The sequence below is a fragment of the Rhincodon typus genome, chromosome 17 (genome assembly GCF_021869965.1).
Source record: "Rhincodon typus isolate 14 chromosome 17, sRhiTyp1.1, whole genome shotgun sequence".
Lineage (NCBI taxonomy): Eukaryota > Metazoa > Chordata > Chondrichthyes > Orectolobiformes > Rhincodontidae > Rhincodon > Rhincodon typus.
Window position 1 is genome coordinate 34,888,681 of NC_063348.1, and position 19,573 is coordinate 34,908,253.

General features: G+C 41.1%; 1 protein-coding gene across 1 annotated transcript in view; it reads left to right on the top strand.

Annotated features, from left to right (window-relative positions):
- The window catches only part of ctr9 (CTR9 homolog, Paf1/RNA polymerase II complex component), a 65,549-nt gene that overhangs the window by 35,271 nt on the left and 10,705 nt on the right, over window positions 1–19,573 (top strand). The window contains exons 16-23 of the mRNA XM_048607346.1: window positions 3,767–3,854; window positions 6,600–6,748; window positions 7,615–7,731; window positions 10,157–10,302; window positions 10,390–10,461; window positions 11,374–11,509; window positions 17,256–17,396; window positions 17,652–17,806. Of these exons, the coding sequence (XP_048463303.1) occupies window positions 3,767–3,854; window positions 6,600–6,748; window positions 7,615–7,731; window positions 10,157–10,302; window positions 10,390–10,461; window positions 11,374–11,509; window positions 17,256–17,396; window positions 17,652–17,806 (1,004 nt within the window). The remainder of the gene's footprint in view (window positions 1–3,766; window positions 3,855–6,599; window positions 6,749–7,614; window positions 7,732–10,156; window positions 10,303–10,389; window positions 10,462–11,373; window positions 11,510–17,255; window positions 17,397–17,651; window positions 17,807–19,573) is intronic.

Here is a 19,573-nt window from a genome sequence, read left to right on the forward strand (position 1 = left end):
ATGCGGTAGGGGGAGGGGAGATTTTGAAGCTTGTGAAGTCCACATTGGTACAATTCCGCTGCAGGGTTCCCAAGCGGAACATGAGTTGCTGTTCTTGCAACCTTCGGGTAGCATCGTTGTGGCACTGCAGGAGGCCCGGGATGGACATGTCGTCTGAGGAATGGGAGGGGGAGTCGAAATGGTTCGCGACTGGGAGGTGCAGTTGTTTAGTGTGAACCGAGCGTAGATAAATGTGGTATACTGCATCCGCTGTTCCTGTTGTGGCCTCCTCTACATCGGGGAAACCAAGCGGAGGCTTGGGGACGCTTTGCAGAACACCTACGCTCGGTTCACATTAACAACTGCACCCCCCCAGTCGCGAACCATTTCAAATCCCCCTCCCATTCCTCACACGACATGTCCATCCCGGGCCTCCTGCAGTGCCACAACGATGCTACCCGAAGGTTGCAGGAACAGCAACTCATATTCCGCTTGGGAACCCTGCAGCCCAATGGTATCAATGTGGACTTCACAAGCTTCAAAATCTCCCTTCCCCCTATCGCATCCCAAAACCAGCCCAGCTCATCCCCGCCTCCCTAATCTGTCCTTCCTCCCACCTATCCCCTCCTCCCACCTCAAACCCCACCCCCATCTCCTACCTACTAACCTTATCCTGCCCCCTTGACCTGTCCGTCCTCTCTGGACTGACCTATCTCCTCCCTAACTCCCCACCTACACTCACCTTTACTGGCTCCATCCCCGCCTCTTTGACCTGTCTGTCTCCTCTCCACCTATCTTCTCCTCTATCCATCTTCTTTCCGCCTTCCCCTCTCTTCCTATTTATTTCAGAACCCCCTTCCCCTCCCCCATTTCTGATGAAGGGTCCAGGCCCGAAACGTCAGCCTTCCTGCTCCTCTGATGCTGCTTGGCCTGCTGTGTTCATCCAGCTCTACACCTTGTTATCCTGGATAATCTGGAGTTGTTTTCTTTCGAGCAGAGAAGATCAAGGGAGGACCAGGTATAGGTATATAAGATTTTGAGGGGCATGGGCAAGGTGAATAGAAAGCAGCAGTTCCCTTTGTTTGAAGGGCCACTAACAAGGGGCGCACTTTTAAGATGGATGGAAGAGGTTTAGAGGGGATTTGAGGAAATATTTTTTCACCCAGAGGATGGTGGGAGTCTGGAATGCACTGTCTAGGAGGGTAGATGAGGTGGGTGAGCTCACAGCCTTTAAAAAGTACTTGTATGAGTGCTTGAAATGTCGTAACACAAAGTGGACTAGTTTTAGCAGTACAAACTGATGGGCTAAAGGCCCTTATTCTGTAAAAATTCCATGGTGCTTCAGTGTGATTTGGAGAGAGTGGGCAGATGCACAGCAGTTGAAGTATAACTTGGACAAATGTCAGGTTATAAAACAGGAGGGCAGATTGTTATCTGAATGGCAATAGTTTGGGCAGTGAGACCTGGTTGTCCTTGTGCACCAGTCACCTGAAACTAAGCCTGCAAGCACAGTAGGCAGTGAGGAAGGTAAATGGTTGTTGGCCTTCATAGTGAGAGGATTTGAGTACAGGAGCAGGAAAGTCTTACCGCAATTGTACAAGGCCTTGGTGAGACCACATCTGGAGTGTTGTGTGCAGTTTTGGTCTTCGTATCCGAGGAGGGATGTTCTGGCGATGGAGGGAGTGCAGCAAAGATATACCAGACTGATTCCTGGGTTGGCACGACTGACATGAAGTCTAACTGGATTGGTTCGGACTATATTCGCTCGTGTTTAGAAGAATGAGGGGGATCTCATTAGAAACATTTAAGTTCTAGCAGGACTAGACAAGGTAAATGCAAGAAGAATGTTTCTGATGACCACGGAGTCTAGAACCAGAGGTCACAGTCTAAAGATACCAGGTAGACTGTTTAGTACTGAGATGAGAAATTTCGTCACCAAGAGGGTGGTGAGTGTGTGGAATTCTCTGCCACAGAAAACAGTTAACGTTTTCAAGGAGTTAGATAGAGCTGTTGGGGTTAAAGGCATCATGGAGTATGGGGAGAAAGCAGGAGCAGCATAGCTGAGTTGAATGATCAGCCATGATCATATTGAATAGCAGAGCAGGCTCAAAATGGCCTACTCCTATGTTTCTACGTTACAAGTCTGGCAAAACTAAAGCCAGTGGGAATCAGGAAAAGCTCCACTGTTTTGGAGTCATATCTACTACAAAGGAAGATGGTTGTGGTCATTGGAGACTTTTGTAGGAGTTCTTCGGTCTAATCATCCTCAACTGCTTTGTCAATGCATCGCCTTCCATTGTGAAGTCAGACGTGAGGATGATTCTACAAACAAAATGGGATTAGTTTAGTTTGGGAAACTTGGTTGGCACGGACAAGTGGGACCAAAGGCTCTGTTTCTGTGCTGTATGACTTCATGGTTGATCAGAAAATTGTGTTGTGCAGTGTTGAGTACCACTGAGAACTCTTAAGATGCTGAAGCACCCCGTGTCCACACGCAGCAAAGCGTGAACAACATTTAAGGATTGGGCTAATAAGTGTCAGGCAATGACCATCTTCAATAAGAAAGAATCTGATAGCAATATCGTCTCTGAATCTCACACTGCTAACGTCAGAATGTTACTGTTGGCTGGGGACTTAACTCCACTGTGTGTATATTGTCAACAAGAACAGGTTAGAGGATGGGAATTCTGAGACAAATAACTCCTGACTCCCCAGTGACTGTCTCATCTACAGCATACAAGTTAGGAGTATAATGGAACACTGTCTACTGATGAGCGCAGCTCTAACACCACTAAGGAACCTTGTCATTATCCAGCACAAAGCAGCCTGCTTGATTGGCCATCCCTGCACTGCCATTAAATGGTAGCAGCAGTGTATAATATATACAAGATTCAACGCAGCAATTCACCAGGGCTATTCTTCCAAACCTGCAACCTCAACCACTTAGAAGGATGAAGACAGCAGATGCATGGGTAAGCCACTGCCCACAGGTTCCCTTCCAAGGCATACGACATCCTGATTTGGAAGTTTGTCATTTATTGCTGTCACAGGATCAAAATCCTGAAGCACTTTTCCAGGCAACTGGCTTGACACCGCCTTGAGAGAGTAATTATGGATAGGCAATCGATGTCAGTGACATTGATATCCCGTAAAAGGACTTTAAAATCCTTTACAAGTGGAGGGTGTTAAAATAGAATTTTAGCAGCAAAATAATGTTAAGTTTTAACATGCTATAAAATTCTTGGTTACCACAATATGTTGTCTGACTTGGTATGTGAAATAACCTGGGATACTGCCTGGCATGTAAAATTTACAATATTGCATTTAGCTCAAGGCCATCATTCCAAATATCAGAGCTGCAGAATTATCTAAGATAATCATTTTACATAGTGTTCATATCATCTGGAATTAAATCTAGCAGCCTGTCATTCACCATATGTGATCACCACCAGCTAAATTACGCATTGAAACTATTCAGAATACTTTGGCAGGGATAATGTTGAAGGCTTCCCAGTGCGGGAGAGAAAAAGATGCCCTTAAAAGTTTTAAGTGCAAAGCTCAACACCAAGTATGCTGAGTTCCAGGGTCTCTATATGTTGGAGCAAATGATGCATGATAATATCTGTTAAATTTTTAAATCCACATCAGATGAATTAGCTCACTGCTCGAGCGTGTCATGATGTTACAAGTTTAATGTTCAACTGGGGAGTAAATCCCTTATTTGTTGGTACTTAGTAACTTGACATTTGATGTTTGTTCATACTTTGTCTGCTTTCCCATTTACTAGGAGAAACGACACCAGGACCGGGCACTGGCAATCTACAAGCAAGTGCTTCGGAATGATCCCAAGAATTTGTATGCTGCTAACGGCATAGGTAGGTGCTTCTCATCATTTTAACAGAGGATGAGGGTTTGGGGGTACCAGTTAGAGTTTGGTTAGCCCAACTTTTATTGTTCAATATTTGTTGAACTTTTTACAGCGAGGAGGTTGAACCCCTCTGATAACTAAAACCAAAACACTCGGGGAAGTTCCCCTCACCTCACAATCTGCTAAAGAAAATGGGAAAAATGGTATAACCTGCCTTTCACCTCTTAATCTCTTATAAGGGAGAGGTTAACTGAAAGAAATTCCCTGATGCTCACTCTGTAAGCAACAAGTAATAATTTATTATCTAACTCGTTAACAGTAACAAATTAATAGATCTATTAACAAATCAAACAGTTACTCCCTTAACTACTAACTATAACCGAATGAAACAAAATTCTGATGGCATGCTGTTCCAATAAATACAAGTCCTACATATATAAACCAAAGTAATAATAAAAATAAATTTAAGCTTAGACTCTCAAAACTATAGTCTGGATGCGTTTTCCAGAATGTTCCGTGCCTTTCCACTATTCTTCAGTCAGAAATTCTTTCTTCATCGAATCCTTGTGTCAGGAATATTAACTAAGAGTGCCGTGGTACCTTTTAAATGGTGCTTAATCAGTAAGCTCAAAGATTTTTGTGAGAGCCAGAGTTTTACTCTTCCAATGGCAATTTGTTCTCACACTGATTTTTAAAAACTCTCTTCTTTATATACCCTTGATGACCTGTCAATTTTATTATATTAGAATTGGTTCTAGGTTGTCAACACCATCAGATTTAAATTTAATTGGGTTTTGGTGTCTAGGGCCTGGTTTAAATTAATTGGCTGATATTCAAGCTTTAACATTTTGGCGAAGATCTGTAGCTCAGCTAACGGCTGGTGTTGCTGGTTTGTTCACCAAGATGACTGGTTTTCGTGCAAATGTTTCGTCCCCCTTTTAGGTGACATCTTCAGTGCTGTCTAGCCTCCATTGAAGCTCTGTTGTTCTGGTCTGGTCCGGTCTGTTATGGTGGATAGTTCTTTTTCTGCTTTTGCTTCGTAGTGATATGTAGATGGAGTCTATTTCAACATGTTTGTTTATGGTACCACTAGTTGAAAACCAGGCTTCCAGGAAGTCTCGTGCTTGTCTTTGTTTTGCTTGTGCTAGAGCTGTTATGTTGTCCCAGTTAAACTGTTTGTCGTAGTGAATAGAAACGAGGGAGAGTTGGTCATGCCATTTTGTGTCCTGGTGGCGAGTTTCCTGCCCATCTGTCCTATGTATTGCTTCTCGCAGTTGCTGCATGGTATTTTATATATCACATTTGTCCTGCTCATTGTGGGTGTGGGGTCTTTCGTCTTTGAGAGTAGCTGGCGAAGTGTGGCTGTTGAAAAATGTTGAAATAGGCCCCATCTACACACCACTATGGAGCAAAACCAGAAACACCACTACCCACCATAACATACCAGACCATATAAATTCAGAACGGAACAGAATAACAGTGCTTCAACAGGGACAGACAACACTGAAGATGTCACCTAGAAGGGGGACAAAACATTTGCATGAAATCCAGATATTTAAGCTGGTTGCCTTAACATCAAAACAAGCCTAGCTAACCAACCACACAGCCAATTGATACACGTTTCAATTTCAAAACTGTCTGAGCATCCATAGCGGCTTGCAGGCAATTTTTTATCTGCAAGCTTAGAAAAGCACATCATTTCTTAATGGGACCATGCACTACCCCCACCACCACCCCCCCCCCCCCCCGCCACCCTCTTAAAATTTTTACAAACAAATTCTAACACCCTACCTTCTAATTCACAAGTACTCTACCCAACTTTGCAACAGACTCTATCATTGAGGATAGGGTAACTGAACATCTTGAAATTGCTCAGCTAATTCAGAGAGCAATAGATTTCATGAGGATCGGACATGCTAACAAATTTGATTGATTATTTTGAAGAAATGACTGAAATAGTTAGCAGGAGAATGTATCAGTGCATTATTTTTATGAATTTACAGAAAATATTTAATAAGGTTCTTCAATAATTTTATTCTTTGATGGGATGTAAGGAGTGTTAGCGTAATAAACTATTGACCAATTTTGAAGCACATGGAATTAAAGCCATATTATTGACCTGTTTAGGAAACTAGCTGAACAGAAGAACATAGTAGAAATAATCTAGTTGAATCAGCAATATGTAGCAAGTGATGCCACGCTTGGATTTGTTGGAGCTTCAACTATCACTGTTTTTATTAGTAAATTAGTTGATTGGATAGAAAGCAATGAATTGAAATTTGCTGATGACACATTGTAAGATTTTTTTTCATTTTCATAGAATGCAAATGTCACCGAAATTGTCAATATTCCTTGTGCATTCCTAATTGTCCTTGAGATGATGGTGACAAGCCACTTTAGACTCTGTAATCTAGGTACACCTGTGGTGTGATAGGAAGAGAGTTCGAGTATTTTGATACAGCAGCAATGAATGAATAGTGTTACAGTTTCAAGTCAGGGTGAAATATGGCTTTAAAAGCAACTTGCAGGTGATGGTGTTCCCATACATCTGCTTCCCTAATTCTTCTAAAGGTCAAAAGTTGCAGAGTGCCATCAGAGAAGCTTGGTGGGTTGCTGCAGTGCCTCTTGTAGATGCTTTTGTACTTTCACTTTATGTATAAAACCCAGGATCACACCTACTTTATTACTTTGTTAACCTGTGAACACCATTACAGTGTTTTGAGAAAGTTCTTGATATCTTGTTTCTTGATAGGTGCTGTATTGGCACACAAAGGGTATGTCCGTGAGGCTCGTGATGTATTTGCCCAGGTGAGGGAGGCTACAGCAGAAATAAGTGATGTCTGGCTAAACCTAGCGCACATCTATGTGGAGCAGAAACAGTATATAAGCGCTGTCCAGATGGTAAGCATCAACTGTATGCTTTGTATAAACATTGGGGGGAGTCCTTGGAGGATGTAACTGGATGGGAACAGGAAAATGACAGACAACTAGAACCAATTTTTAAAGCAACTTCCCAAAGATAACACAAACAAGGTGCTAATGGGAAGAAAGGTCCTGTAACAGCCTCTATCACAAGGAACAGTGGTCAAAATAGTCCAGAACTCCGTGAATTGGAAAACTGCTAACATGACTCCCCGTACACAAAAGGAGGAAGACGGAAAGCAGCAAACTATTGGCCAGTTAGCCTAAAATCTGTAAGTGGAAAATTCTAGAGCCCATTATTAAGGAAGAAATAGCAGGGCATTTAGAAAAGCTTAACATAATCGGAGTCAGCATGTTTTTGTGGAAAGGAAATGTTCCCAGTGTTCTTTGAGACTATAAAAACATTAATAAAGGGGAACTGGTAATGTAATGTATTTGGAAATTGGTAAGCGATGGGATTCCCTATTTGCTGCAAAATGCACTCAGATCATAAATAGGATAAAGTAAACCCCACTGTGTTCTGTTCAATTAATCTCACCTTGCATAATGCAGATTCTTTTTTCTATTAAAAGACTCAGTGGAAACTACATTGGGAGACTTCACAAATACACTTTTTGGGCTTGTAGTGCTAACAGATAGAGATACTGTCAAACCATCAGCCTGAATTGGATTGGCAGAAAAAAGATTTCTATATCACCTATGATGTCAGGAAACTCTCAAACCACTTTCTAATCAATGAAGTACTTTTTGAAGAATGATCACTAATTAATGTAGGATTGGATCCCAGATTCCAGAAGAGAAATAGAGGGAATTTGTGACCTCTCCTGTGTTTTTGTTTCTGCTAGTACGAGAACTGCTTGAAGAAGTTTTACAAACACCAGAGCACAGAAGTACTGCTGTTCTTAGCAAGAGCTTACTTCAAATGTGGAAAGCTTCAGGATTGCAAGCAAACTTTGCTGAAGGTAATTCCTTTTTTAATTTAGAAACATCTAATTAAAGTATCAAGATCCTTGGAACACATAAGGCCCATAAGAGTCTTAGTAGTTATGGCTGTGTTGTTCTTAATATTGTTGAACACTTCGGTGCCTATTTGAAATTATGTAATATTTACAGCACAGATATAGGCTATTCAGCCCAAATGGACTGTATTATTGTTTATTCTCCACAAGTCTCTTCTCATTCTGTTTCATTTAGCTCTATTCATAAACCTTTCAATTTCTTTCTCTTTTGTATTTATCCAACTTGCTCTTGAATGCATCAAAGATACTTCTCTCCATTACTCCATGTGATGGGAAATTCCACGTTCTAGCCATTCAAAATTACTTTGGAGAGAGAGTCATACAGTACAGAAAGAAACCCTTTGGTCCAATCAGCCCGTGCTGACCATAATCCCAAACTGAACTATTCCCATCTGCCTGTGCTTGGCCAATATCCCTCTGAACATTTCTTACTCATGTACTTATCCAAATATTTTTTAAACATTGTAACTGTACCTGAATCCTCCACCACCTCTGGAGTTCATTCCACGCACAAACCACTGTTTTTTTAAAAAAAAAATTGCCCCTCGTCTTTTTTTTTAAACCTTTCTCTTCTCACCTTAAAAAATGTTCCCTAATCTTAATCCCCAACCTAGGGAACAGACACCTGCCGTTCACCCTATCTGTACCTGTCATGATTTTATGAACTGTTACAAGGTCACCCCTTAATCTCAGTCCTAGGCTATCCTACTTCATTTTTCAAAACTCCACGTCATTTTGTTAATTCCAACAGGACCGTTGTGTTGATCCCAATTCCAAAACTCTCAATTCACTTCTGAGATTTGGTTTCGAAATTATCTGTTGACCTTCCATTTATAGACTTCGTTGGTAGTGAATTGCACATGCTCACACACAACTTTTAGTTTGCTTGAAGATGAGGCTAAAGCATTTGCAACCATCTTCAGCCAGAGTGTCAATGATTGATCTATCTAGTTGTCTCCATTGTAAAACATTTGAATTTGGGGCAGCACAGTGGTCTCACAGCGTCAGGGACTGGGGTTTGCTTCCAGACTCGGGCGACTGTGCAAACTCCACACAGACATTCTCCCCGTATCTGTGTGGGTTTCCTCCAGGTGCTCCGGTTTCTTCCCACAGTCCAAAGATGTGATTTCCGAAGAAGGGTCCCGACCCGAAACGTCAACTTTCCTGCTCCTCTGCTGCCTGGCCTGCTGTGTTCCTCCAGTTCCACACTGTGTTATCTGTTACCAAAGATGTGCAGGTTATGTGGATTGGCCATGCTAAATTGCCCACAATGTCCACGGATGTGTAGATTAGGTGAACTAGCCATGGGAAATGTAGGGTTTCAGGGATGGGGTGGGGGGGAAATATCTGGGTGGGATGCTCTTCAGAGGATCGGTGTGGACTTGTTGGGCAAAATGGCTTGTTTCCACACTAGGGATTCTATAATGATGACTTAGGTTGCTCAAGCCTGATCTGATTGTGGCTTCAACTGCACTTTCCTACCTCCTTGATACATTTTAACTTTCCTGTTGTTCAGGAATCTGTTGATGGCTTTAAAAAGTTCATTCACCCTGCCTCCACTACTCTTAAATCAAAAAAAAAATTCTCATTTCCATCTTAAATCGGAGACAGCTTTATTTTTAAGCTCAGTTCATCATCCTAGATTATGGTCATCAACAATTAAGTTCACTCCATGCCGTATCAGGAAACAGCTGAAGGATGCATTAAAAGCCAGAGGTCTGACAACATCCCAGCTATGGTTTAGAACATTTGTGCTCCAGAACAAGTTACGCCCTTATTCAAATTGCTCTAATACATCTACAACATATGGACTGCATCAGTTCAAGAAGATAGCTTACCAGCTTCTTTGGAGGGGCTATTAGGGATGGTCAGTACATGCTGACTTTAGCAGTGCTGCTATATACCAAGGACATACGTGAAGAATGTTTTTAAACTTAACACCTGGTATATCGCTGATTTTCTTCTTCTACACACTAGGCCTAAGAAGGTCAATTGGAACAACCTTGTTGCCACGCTAGACAATAAGGACAACATGGTTAAAACTGGAGAATTGAGTCAATGACATCTGTAATCTGATATGACCCAGCATAATTCAGGGGGGCCTAACTTACAAAAGTGCTCCCGTACAGGGTGTATTAATAATAATTCTAAATATCTGACAGACACGCTTATGACCAACTATTTTATTTTGTCCCGCACTGTGTTCCAACTTGCATACAAATTGACTACTGAATGGACCCAAGAACAGAACCTATTCACAACTGAGAGATTTGCTGGTGTGGGAGATTTGTGTTCATTTATGAAAGCAGATAGGATCTTCACTTAAGAACAGAAGCTCAATAAGTAAAGGAATGGTTTGTTTTCACAGGCCAGGCATGCAGCCCCTAATGACACCGTGCTTATGTTTAACATGGCCTTGGTGCTACAGAGATTAGCCACGTCTGTCCTCCGGGATGAAAAGAGCAACCTGAAGGCAGTATTGAACGCAGTCAAAGAACTGGAACTCGCCCATCGGTAAGAAGTGGTGCTTAGAGTTAAGAGCACAAAACCCCAGGATGTGTTCCTTTCTTGAGTTCTAATCCTGTGTTTTTCATCTTTCAGGTATTTCAAATATCTCAGTAATGCCGGGGATAAAATGAGATTTGATTTGGCTCAAGCTGCTGCAGAGGCAAGGTACATGTCTGATGGTGCTAATAACTTGCATTCTACAATGGGCTGTCACTTATCGTATAATTCTAGTTACTTGTAGAGGATGGTGATATAAATAAATGATCTGCTAGAGGGAAATTAGAGTAAATCTAGTAGATTTGGAACCACATATAAACATAGACTGAGAAGGAAGACACTTAGACAAAAAAATTCAGTAATCCAGATAAAAACATATTAAGTCAGAGGATCTAAAGGTTTTACTCACTTAACATTTCCATACTTGCTGTCAAACTGCCTTAATGTTGTTTAAACTTTCTCTAGATTATTAGTCCAGTATCACCAGATCACCATTATTTTGTATAGCACTTTTAATGTAATAAATGGTGTAGTGTAGTCGAGACAAAAATTGCCAGATATGAGATCATAGGACAGATTACCTGGATTCTGGTCAAAAGAGGTAGAATTTAAGGACTGTCATAAGGGAGGAAAGAGACCAGAAGGAAGTCCAGAGTTCAGCACCGAGACACCCAAAGTTGTGCAGAAAGAGTACAACATGTTTAAGAGACCAGATTTTAAGGAGTGTGGAAATCTTTCATGTTTAAGCTTGTGGAGTTTACCGGGATAGGAAAGGACATTGTATTGGATGGACCTGGGTGAAGGGATGAGGGAAAGAATGAGAATTTTTAAATTGATGCTTTGCTAGACTGGAAGCCAGTGCAGATCAGCAAACACAGACATGATGGATGAATTAGACTTGAAGCAAGTTAGGATATGTTTAGCAATGTTTTGAATGAGCTGAAGCTCACTAAAGGTTTATGATGAGAGGCCAGCCAGAAGATCCTTAGAGTATACAGGTGATAAAAGCATGGAAAAGTATATCAGCATTTTGCACTTATTAGTCGTTGGGGTATTTGTCTGTGTATGTGCATATTTCAGGCAGTGCTCTGATCTGATGAGCCAAGCCCAGTATCATGTGGCTCGTGCACGCAAACAGGACGAAGAGGATCGTGAGCTGCGCTGCAAGCAGGAGCAGCATAAGGAGATGCTGAGAATGCAAATGGTCAAGGAACAGGTCAGTAGCTCCATTCCTTTTCAACCACAAGCCCTAGTTTGTGACCACACCATGGAATCTCATGAGGCAGAACTTAAGGCATAGATTTCCTATTCATTACAAAGTGACCTACGTTGATAATGCTTCCTAACTGCCGTGTGTTTTGATTTATGCAGTATTACATAACAACCATAAGAACAGCACTTCCTAAATTTCCAATATCCAAACAACTAAAATGAGAATGATTCCTGGCTGAAAGTAGTCACCCATATATTCAATGACTTGAGCCCATTTTAACTTGGAGTAATGAAACAGAGTGTGACCAAATGAAGCAAGACTTGGACAACATTCAGGTTTGGGCTGACAAGTGGTAAGTACCATTCATGCCACATAAATGCCAAAGACCATCTGCAACAAGAGAGAATCTAATCATCGTCCTTGACATTGAATGGCATCACTATCACTGAATCCCCCATTATCAACATCTTGGGTTACCACTGACCAGAAACTGAACTGGTCTAACCATATGTGGCTACAAGCCCAGATCAAGGGCTAGGAATCCTGCAGCAAGTAACTCACAAAACAGACTGATTTGACACCACATTCACAAACCTTCTTTCCTTTCATCACCCATGCTGTTTGGCAGCATTGTGTACCGTTACAAGATGCACTCCAGAAACTCTCCAAGGCTTCTTAGACCAATGTCCACTACCGTCTAAAAGAACAGGGGCAGCAGATACATGAGAATGTCACCACCTCCAAGTTCCCCTCCAAGCCACTCACCCATCCTGACTTCGAAATACATTGCTATTTCTTTCAGTCTTTCTAGGTCAAAATCTTGGAACTCCATGTTTCTGTGCATTCAACCTGTATCTAGACAAGATTCTGAGGCAGGGATCACATGATATTGTAAAGTTTATAGAGTGCAGGCACAGACCATTTTGCCCTCCTAGTCCATGCCAATTTCACATTCCTTGTGAACCATCTCCTGTCTCTCTTCTAATTCCCTTATCAAATCCTTCCTTCTCTCAAATGCGATCTACCTTTGCCTTAAATGCATTAAGGCTTTTGGTAACACGTTCCATGTTAGCATTCTCAGGTAAAGAGATTGCTCATGGATTCCCTGTTGAATTTGTTGATGACTATATATTTGTAGCTCCTAGTTCTTGGCTTGTCTGAGATTTTCTCTTTTGATTTAACCTCTCCTGGGGAAATTGCAAAGTTTTGTGGGGAGTTGTGGACAGGAAATGGCTGCTGTGGTATGAAACAGGCTTGATGGATCAGCTAGCCTTTTCCTTCCTATTTAATTTTGTATGTATGTGTCGGTAGGTGCAGTTAAAACTGGGCTTCAGGATACAGGTGGCGATGGGTTAGATCCCAATCTTCAATTTGGATAGCTCTATAGTGTCAAAATTCCAGTTGATACATTGTTGATACGTTAATGTTTTTGTTAATGAAATGTTTACTTGGTATTGTTTAGCATGGACCTGGTTGAATCACACAGCCAGCTGCCTCTAGTCAGGAATTGTTAATGAATGGGAGAAGTTGATGCAGTGAGCTCATTAAGTGAGAGACTTAAATTTGTTTGACTTAAAACTGCTTTTGAAAGTGCTGAGGCATTCTTTATTGGATCTGCCTATTAGATTCACTAGTAAATATCGTGTATTTTTGGCCTCTCATTTTGAAATGTTTCACATGTCGAAAAAGTCCCTGATGACTTTAACTTCTCAACTGTGGTACCTCATTCAGTTACTTAAAAGAACACAAAAAGAAAACGGGGTCAATAATGATTTCTAAGTAATAATTGACAGTATATTTAGAAGCTTTGAATACTGTTGGAAGTGGTATTAAAACAGAGCAGGGGAGAGAGCTCTAGTTCTATGTATGTTTGATAAAGATCCCGTGACTTTGTCAAAGAAGAGTAATGGAGTTTTCCTGGGTCAGTATTTATTCCACAGCATCACTGAAACAGATTATCTGGTCATTAACACATTACTATGTTGATAGGAGCTTACTGTGTGATGTTTGACTGTAGCATTTCCTGCATTCAAAATTTTGAAATGTATTGCTATGAAGCATTTTGCAGTGGCCTGAGATCAAGAAAGGCACTGTAGAAGTTAATGCTGCTTAAATCCAAATCCATTTTTTAGTTATTCTTACATAAAGTTATATGGAATGAACGGGTGAGCTGTCCAAGGCCAGGTCCTCTGCTCAGTTGTGCACAGGTTGCAGCCTTGAGCTTTCCTGATTGCTTGTGACAGCCTTCCATTTTCAACTTCTGTGAACAAAATGACAAAGGAATAGAGTATATTAAGTGGTTTCTCATTGCATGACCTCATATCTGCTTAAAGGAAACATAAGTCCTTTTCCTGTAGGATCTTAAACAGTTGAAAATTCATTGGTTCCACTGTAGGGCATGCCTCATAACCCTTAGTTTGGGATCCTTACCTGGACCTGAGGCAACTTGAAAAGGTCAAAGATGACCATTCCCTGATTTTCATGTGACCCTGCTACCCATTATGATATAGAATATACAGCATAAAAACCGGTCCAGCCATCCATGCTAGCAATAATGCACAACTCAAGCCCCCTCATCCATCCTGACTTACCTCTTATCAGCACTTACTCTTCTTGTCTCCTTCATAGAATTTTTACAGTATTGAACAAGACAGTTCAACCTGTTGAAGGAGGAGTACAACTAGTGCCACTCACTTGCCTTTACCATGTAGCCCTGCAAATTTTTCTTATTCAGATAATTATCCAATTTCATTTTGAAAGCTTCAGTTGACCTTGAGTCTATCACACCAGTGTACCCAGTTCGCTCTGCTCTTGCATCCCTCTAGCACTGTACCCTCATTTTATATTGTATCCCTGCATTCTTAACCAAAATGAATCACCTTTCTGCACTAAATTTTATTTGCCACTTGTCCTCCCATTCCCATAATTTATCTCCGACCTTTTGAAGTTTCAAATCATGTGCAGATTTTGCGATTATGCCCTGTACACCAACATTTAAGTCACTAATTTATATCAGGAAGAGCAAGAGTCCCAACATTGATCCTTGGGAAATTCTACTATAAACCTTCCTCCAGTTCAAAAAGCACTTATTTCTCACTAATCTTTGACTACTGTTCCTTTTATTCCAGCAGCTCTAAATTTGTTAATAAGTCTCTTTTTCTCTTGTGTGCCACTTTATCCAATTACTTTTGAAGTCCTCAAACACCATATCAACGACATTGCCCTCATCAACCGTCTCTATTACCTCATCTAAAAACATGTCCGTTGCACTTAACAAATCAATGTTTACTTTCCTTAATTAACATACATCTGTCCAAGTGACTATGAATTTTGTCCCAAAGTATAGTTTCTGGAAGTTTGCCCTGGCATGTAGTTGCTAGGCTTCCTTATTCTGAGCAAGGATGTAACATTTGGAATTCTTCAGTCCTCCGGCACCACCCTAAGTCTAAGAAAGATTGAAAAATTATGGCAAGTGCCTCTGCAATTTCCATTTGCTTCCCTCAGTATTCTCAGATGCATCATGGTTACTCCTAGTAAGTACAGACATCCGGTGCAAAACCTTCTTATCAATTTTAAACCTTTTGGATAGTTGAGCTGCTTCCTTTTTCATTGACTTGTGCAACAGCATCCTCCATGGTAAAGGTGAATGCAAGTATCATTTTGTATCTCGGCCATGTCCCTGTCTCTGTGCATAAATCTCTTCGTGGTCCCTCATCGACCTACTCTTCCTGTTGCCCCACATTGTCCTATTTACACGCTTATAGAAGACTTCTGGATTTCCTTTTATGCTAGCTGTCAGCCTCTTCTCATTCTCTCTGTGCTTCTCTTATTTTTGTTTTAATTGTCTTTCAAACGTTCCAGCTTTACCCTGGTTCTGCAACTGACATTTGACTTTCTCTGTTTCATCTTAATCTGTATCATCACCAAGGGACCCCTGGATTTGTTGCCTCACCCTTCCCACTTTCCCTTTGTGGGAGTATACCTTGATTGCACTTGAACTATCTCCTCTCTAAAGGCTGTTACAGCATGCCTTATGTTTGCTTCCAATTTATCCAGACTACATCCATCCTTATACAAGTTATTTGTGCTAGCACTGGTTTGCTTATTGCCCTTTTCCATAGCCAGCCTAAACATTTTATGAGCATTCAAATTCAGAGCAGGAATAAGTCATTCCAACCCTCAAATCTGTTCAGAAATTCAATAAGATCATGTCTGATCTGAATACTCCGCAATCCTGCCTACCCCGATAACATTTGACACCCTTATGTTATCAGGATTCCATCTGCCTCTAGCTTAAAAATATGTAAAGATTCTGGTTCCACCACCCTTTAAAAAAGTGTTCCGAAGGCTCTTGGAGAAAGATTCCCCTGTATAGCTCTATATAACTGAAACATAAACCTCCTAGTTTGTAATTAATTCCACTCTCAATAACCGATAGCATCTGTTAGCTTATCCTAGTTCTTGCTGTAATTTCATATTAAACTCTTATGATTCATGCATTAGGGCACTCACATTTCTCCGCATCACAGGGCTCTGCAATCTCTCACTGTTTGGATAATATGCAGTTTTTATTCTTCTTGCAAAAATAGACATATTACATTTTTCCACATTATACTCCATTTGCCAGATCTTTGCACACTAATTTAATCTGCCTCTACTCTCTTCGTCCTTACTCCTATGCACTTTTCACAACTTACTTTCCCCAATTATCACTGCTACCCTTCTTAAACAATGGGACAACATTGGCTATTCTCCAGTCCTCTGGAACCTCAGCTGTGGCCAAAGGGGATACAAAGATGTCTATCAGTGCTCCAGCAATTTGTTCTCTTGCCTCCCTCAAGATTCTGGGATAGATCCCGATTGGATCCAGGAATTTATCTACCTTAATACTTTTCAAGACGGACAACACCTGTTCCTTTTTAATAGTAACTTGGCTTAGAAACTCGACACTGTCTTCCCTGAGATCATCCTCCACAATTCCTTCTCTTTGATGAATACCGACACACAGTTATTTGTTTAGGACCTCACGTACATCTTCTGGCTCCGTACTTAGATTCCCTCCTTTGTCCTTGAGTGAGCCAACCTTTTCCTGGCTACCCTCTTACTTTTTATGCAGGTATAAAAAGTCTTGGGATCCTCCTTAATCCTGCTGCTAACAACTTTCATGACCCCTTTTAGCCCTTCTATTTTCTTGTTTATGTTCTTTCCTACTTTCCTTCTATACTTCAAGGGCTTCATCAGTTTGCTTCCTCCTAGACCTTACGTATGCTTGATTAACTTTATCACCCCTTTCTTTTCCTATCTTTCCTGAACGTCTTGTATCCAGGAATTTCCATTTTCCAATTCTAACCTTCTTTGAGTTCTGTGTCACTGCCACAGCATCATTTTTTCCCACATTGTTATTTGTGTCTTAAATGCATCTATGTTATTTATCTCAATCACTCCTGGTGGTAGAAAGTTCTACCTTCTCATCACTCTCTGGCTAAAGAGATTTTTTTCTGATTTTCTTGTTTAATTTCTTAGTGACCATCTTGGCTTCTACTTTTACTCCCCACAAATGGAAATACTTTCTGTCTGCCTATTGAAATATTCCATCATTTTTTGTTGTTAAGGATAACTTTAGGATTGAAATACAAGAAAAAATAATGTTGATTTATTATTGCAGAATTTGCTCTCTTTTGTTTTCAGAAATAGACTGCATTAATTTATTTAGCTGACAAACTGGGTCTTTTTCTCTCTGTCTCTACAGGAGGATAAGAAACAAAAGGAGCTAAATGAGCAGCGTAAGTTACTGGAACAGCGAAGTCAGTTTTTGGAAAAAACTAGGAACTTGTTGGTATTCAATGAAGAGACAGAGACCTCAAAGGAGAAGAAAAAAGGAGGTGGAAAGGTGAGAGACAAGTTCTAACCTCTGCCGTATACATTCATAAAACTATAGAAACGCATGGAATTAAGCACAGGTATAGACTTTTCAGTTCAGTCTGTCAACATGTAACCAACTTGGGAGAAAATAGTCTTGATCAGATCTGTACATCATAACTTGGTGCTTATGCTCTCTTGGGAGTGTTTCAGTTACATTACCACATTTCTCTTAGTACCTTTCTCATACCATAATGTCTTTAGTTTTATCACATTTCTCTCGCAGCGTGGGAAGAAGGGAGAATTTGAAGACTTTGTTAATGATGATTCTGATGATGACTTACCATTGCCCAAAAAGAAGAGGAAGCAAAGAGCAAGTGGCAGTGAACCTGAGAATGGAGATGAGGAAGGCCAACAAAAGAAAAGGAAGAAGAGGAGACGGTATGTGAGGGCCATGAATCCAGCTGTTCACTTTGAAAATGGGTATTTCGATTTGTGTACAAGCTAATATTTTGAAGGTTGAGGAGTAACTTATAGAAAATGCTTGAATTTCTCTTTTGCATATCTTAATTTTTTGTGCATTCTTTATTTGCATGTGTGTGTAGAAGTGTAAATAGGGGGATCAACCTAGAATTGACTTAATCAAAGACAGTGAAAGAAGCATAGGAGCAGGGAATGCCATTTTGATGCATAAACCTGTTCCATCATTTAATGAGATCAGGACTGATGTGAGACCAAACTCCATATACCTGCCTTTGCTCATGTACTTTAATACCTTTGGATATAAAAATATTTAGTATCGAATTTAAAGTTTACATTTTCAGAATTGAATTGGCGCTGCTCTATCTTGAACACCACTTGGAGGAAGCACTGAGGGTGGCAAGGGCATAGAATGTACTCTAGGTGGGGGACTTCAATGTCCATCGCCAATAGGGTGACATGGTGGCTCAGTGGTTAGTACTGCTGCCTCTCAGCGCTGGGGACCTGGGTTCAATTCCAGCCGTGGGTGAATGGATGGAACTGGCACGTTCTCCCCGTGCCTGCGTGGATTTCCTCCAGGTGATCCGGTTTCCTCCCACAGCCCATAGATGTGCAGGTTAGATGGATTGGCCATGGTATATTCTCCAGGGATATGCAGTCTAGGAGGGTTAGCCATGGTAAATGTGGAGTTATGGGAATAGGGTGGGGTCTGAGTGGGATGCTGTTCGGAGGGTCATTGCAGACTCAATGGCCTCTCCGCATTGTAGGGATTCTGTGATTCTATGACATTGCTGCTAGACACAGCAGGGAAACTATAAGATAAAAAACATATCCTCATCCTCACCATGTTGTCCATGACAGCATAATAGGAGTGAACAATTCACAGGAGCAGAAGACAAAGTCCAACTTCACGTTAACTTTGCCTTCCATTGTGCTGTGTTGCACTATTACCATGCCAACTAGAATCATAGAATCCCTACCATGTGGAAGCAGTCCATTCAGCCATTGAGTCCGCATCGACCCTCTGAAAAGCATGCACCCAGACCCAAGCCCTACCCTAACCCTGTAACTCTGCATATTCCATAGCTAATCTACCTAAAACTACAATGTCAACCTTTTGAAGCAAAGACACAGGACTACTTGCTGCCAGACACCATAATCAGCAAGTGACAGAGCTAAAGAATCCCACAATCAAAGGATCAGACCTTAGCTCTGCAGTCTTGCCACATCAAGTCCTGAAAGGTGGTGCACAATTAAACAACTCACTGGAGGAGGAAGTTCAGCAAATGTCCCCATCATTGATGGTGGAACAGCCTCGCAAATAAAATGAAGCTAAAGCTTTTGTGAGAATTGTGAGCCAGAAGTGTCAGCAATTGGAATTCTCACTGATGGTTGCACAATGTTCCGCACCATTCCTGACTCTTCAGATAGCAGTCCTTATATAAGATCAGAACAAGATCCAGGTTTGAACTGACAAGTCACAAGTACCATTCGTTCCACACGATGACCACTTCAATGAGAGAATCTAGTGCTTGCCCCTTGACATTCACTGGCGTTGCCATCACTTAAATTCCAGTTATCAACATCCTGGAGTTTACCGTTGACTAGAAACTGAACAGGGGTAGACATACAAATACTACTGTTACAAGATCACATCAGAGGCTAGGGACAAAAACAAAGTTGCTGGAAAAGCTCAGCAGGTCTGGCAACATCTGTGAAGGGAAAAAA